This window comes from Cibotium barometz, chromosome 24, assembly GCF_041138505.1.
Source record: "Cibotium barometz isolate CiBa-2024 chromosome 24, ASM4113850v1, whole genome shotgun sequence".
NCBI classification, from domain to species: Eukaryota; Viridiplantae; Streptophyta; class Polypodiopsida; order Cyatheales; family Cibotiaceae; genus Cibotium; species Cibotium barometz.
In genome coordinates this window covers 5,338,496-5,342,500 of record NC_141069.1, presented here as the reverse complement: position 1 = coordinate 5,342,500, position 4,005 = coordinate 5,338,496, and the positions used below count along the sequence as shown (strand labels likewise).

At 37.1% G+C, this 4,005-nt stretch overlaps 1 protein-coding gene across 1 annotated transcript in view; it reads right to left on the bottom strand.

The window, feature by feature from the left end:
• Positions 1-1,901, bottom strand: part of LOC147624831 (indole-3-pyruvate monooxygenase YUCCA1-like) — a 2,023-nt gene extending 122 nt beyond the window's left edge. The window contains exon 1 of the mRNA XM_086818056.1: positions 1-1,901. This exon is cut by the window's left edge and continues 122 nt beyond it. Within this exon, the coding sequence (XP_086674182.1) occupies positions 1-1,775 (1,775 nt within the window). The 5' untranslated portion in view covers positions 1,776-1,901.
• Positions 1,902-4,005: the final 2,104 nt, after the last annotated feature.

Sequence of the window (4,005 nt, the reverse complement as noted above, 5' to 3'; positions counted from 1 at the left end):
CTGCTATGGTGAACCTTGGGCAGGCCATACACCGGGGTGGGAATGCCCTCCATCCGTGCTTTAAGCTGCAAAGCCAAGAACAACGAGTAATGCCGAGACTGGTGAAGGTTTCCCCCATGAAACCAGAGGCCATGTTGCTGTGTAGGCTTCCACATGTTGCGCAGCTCACGCTCCCAAGGCCCCGGATCCTTTCTGGTACCGGATCCTAAGCCCCAGCACTTGCCCACCTTGTCTGCCACCTCCTCAGAGATGAGCTTGGCTGCCCATCCATTCATGGAGCCATATCCTGTTGCATATATGATCACATCAGCCTCAGCTTCAGTGCCATCACTGAACACCACTGACCTCGGTTTCACCTCTTTCACTGTCACTCCACTCTTGAGCTTGATGTCCCCGCTTATTACCAGCTGCGATGCACCTACATCAATGTAGTACCCTGACCCTCGACGCAAGTACTTCATGAATAGACCAGATTCATCCTCACCAAAGTCAAGCATAAATCCAACTTTCTTAAGGTGCCCATAGAATTCAGCATCAATTTCTGCAATTCTTTTGTACAGAGGCATCTGAGCTTTGTGTAAGATCTTGTAGGGTATAGAGGCAAAGAGAAGGTCAGCATCATCCGTGGAGTACTTAGAACCTTCACAATAGTGCGACGACGCCTCTGCCATATTTGTTTCAGAGCGCAAGACATGGGTGGAGGTCCTCTGCACCATGGTTACCTCGGCTGCCCCATTCTCCCACAAATCTGCACATATGTCATGAGCAGAGTTGTTCGAGCCAATCACAATACCTCGCTTTTTGGCCCAGCTCTCGCTGCCTTTGTACTGGCTGGAATGGCATTGCACTCCTTGGAAAGTCTCGGCACCAGGGAAACTCGGCAGATTAGGGATTCCAGACATGCCTGTAGCCAACACCAGCTCCTTGGGGTAGAGCATAACCTCCTCCCCCTCCCTCTCTACAAGCACCTCCCAAAAACCCTTGCTTGTATCAAATCTAGCAGACTTACACTCAGTGGAGTTCCAATAAACAAGCTCCATGATTTTGGTGTATGCTTCAAGCCAATCACCTATCTTGTCTTTGGGTGAGAAGATGGGCCAATGATCAGGAAAAGGCAAATAGGGCAAGTGATCATACCAGACAGGATCATGGAGACATAGTGACTTATAGCGATTTCGCCATGAGTCGCCAGGCTGCTTATTCTTCTCCACGATGATCGTGGGCACTCCAAGTCGTTGAAGCCGGGCTCCAAGAGCTATGCCTCCTTGCCCACCTCCAACTATCACACAGTAGGGCTGTCTGGTTCTTCCTAGTTCTTCAATCTCTTCTAGTCTTTCTTCAAGCCATGACTTCCTGCCCTTGAAAGCACCAAGTTGGACCCCAGGCTGTCTTCTGAACCCTGCCTTCTCTTCGTGCCCTCTGAGCTCCAGCATGGAGGTGAGCAGGCACCAGCATTTGTCCCCCCTTATCTTCACATAACCCCTTCCTCTGGCCCTGTGTGTTTCGAATCTAATGAATCCCTGCAGAACGCCGTCCTCCCCTTCCTCTGCTTCTCCTTCAATCTCCCACCCGAACGGCTTGGTGTCATCCAGGGTAGCCTCTAGCATGGCTCGGATCTCCTCGCGAGACTCTGCAGTGTAGAGGTTCCATGTGAATGCTACCAAATCTCTCCAGAAGCACTCTTCCGCTTGGAAAAGCTCTGCTGCAGCAGTGAGGTCCTTTCTCTGCAGAGCGAAATCCAAGCTATGCAACCATGAACTGACCTGGTCCGTCATTCTATCTTTCTCTCTCTCTGTCACAGAGGTTCGTCACAGAGGTTCCTCAGAAATAGACAATGCAAATGGCGAACTGGCCACGCAATTGGCGATAGGAAAGGCTATGTCATGTGGTCACATACTGTTCGTACACTTTTATCTTTACACTATTATTCTCAGTACTTGGCTGACCCTAGTGTCTACACAGTGTCACATATTTTTACAATGTACACTATTATTTATTTGCAGTATTATTTATTTGCCGACTTGTGCTTTGCACGATTATAATATAATACTAGTATTCAATTTGCGCGTTATTAAAAGATATTAAGAAGCGAAACGTAAGAATGGAAGCTGGAATACAAAGGGGTAACACCACATGCTGATAGATAATGGAAGCTGGAATACAAAGGGGTAACACCACATGCTCATAGATAATAGCAATCGAAGGGATTTTTTTCTCTTATTTTTTAGAAATCCAGGATTTCTCTTTTCTCTCCTCTCCTTGTGCCTTGGTTGTCCATGATTAATATGTAATAGATAATTCCCAGTTTGTTTTTTTTCAAATAGGAGCCTCCAACTTCCAAATTGCCTTGTCTAGTGAAACTCTTTATATCTATATATATATATACCACAGTGCCGGCTCTCTTCTTCTCATAAACAGTCTCTCAGTCTTTGTCATGAAGCTGCTGCTAGAAAAATCTTTATTTTAAAAAATCTCTCCATTTTTGCCGTTGTGTCAGAGGTTGGTCCCACCCATTGTGTGAAGCCAAGGCTTGTGTGAGCCAAGAGCATGGAGGAGCTGCCACATGGCTTAACAAAGTTGCCACGTGGTATGTCTCCCTTAAGATTATTAAGAAATCTTAATAATCTTAAGAGAGCCTTACCACGTGGCAGGTCTCCCTTAACAAAAAAAAGTTGCCATGTGGCAAGTCTCCCTTAAGAAAAAATCTCTCCATTTTTGCCGCTGTGTCAGAGGTTGGTCCCACCCATTGTGTGGAGCCAAGGCTTGTGTGAGGAGCCAAGAGCATGGAGGAGCTACCACATGGCTTAACAAAAAAAGTTGCCACATGGCAGGTCTCCCTTAAGATTATTAAGAAGAAGATTATACACATTTAATTGTTCTTATAAATATAGAATATATATTATATAGTAAATATATAATATGTGTGTGTGTGCACGCGTGTGTAAAGATATATATATTCTTTGTCAAATACATATATTTGTAAATAAAAAATGACTATCCATATTTATTATACAATAAATAAATAGAATAAAATGTACAAACACACACACAAACATAATATTTATTTAATATATAGTAAATATATAATAAAACTATACTTATATGTAATAAAAAGTTATTTATATAAGTATATATTTATTTACATAAAAAACATACATTTGTCATTTAATAAATATATATATTTATTTTCATAAATATAAACTAAATATAAATTTATATATTTGTTATGTGAATATATATTTATATAATAAATATATATTTACAAAATAAACTAATATAGATATATATATATAATATAATATATGCATGTGTGTTTAAAGAAATTTATATACATATTTATATAATAAATATTTATTTACTAAATAGGAAACTATTTATATAAATATATTTACATGATAAACATCTATTTGCTAATATTTTTTATTTTCATAAATATATAATAAATATAATTTTTATTATTTAAATAAATAAATTTTATATAAATTTTTTAATCATTATAAAATTATATTATATATATATATATTTAATTATATAATAAATATATACTTATATGTTTATTATGCAAATAAAAAACTATTCATATATTTATTTACATATTAAACATCTATTTGTTATATAACAAATATATATATTTATTGTCATGTAAATAAATACATATTTAGATATTAAATATTTGATTATTATAAAATAAATTACATACATACATCTATATTAATATTAAATTTATGTAAATAAATATATTATTATATGCTAAAAAATTTTATATAACAACATACGTCTATTATGTAAATAATTATATATTTATATAATAAATATTTTTTATTATAGTAAATAAATGATAAATATGTATATAAATATATATAATTATTTATTATATTAGATTTATAATAAGTATTATATAAATATACATATACATACACAAATGCATGCACACACTCACCTATTGTCCATGAGTGTGTTTGCACATGTGCATATACATATGTTATGTACATGTATATTGCATGT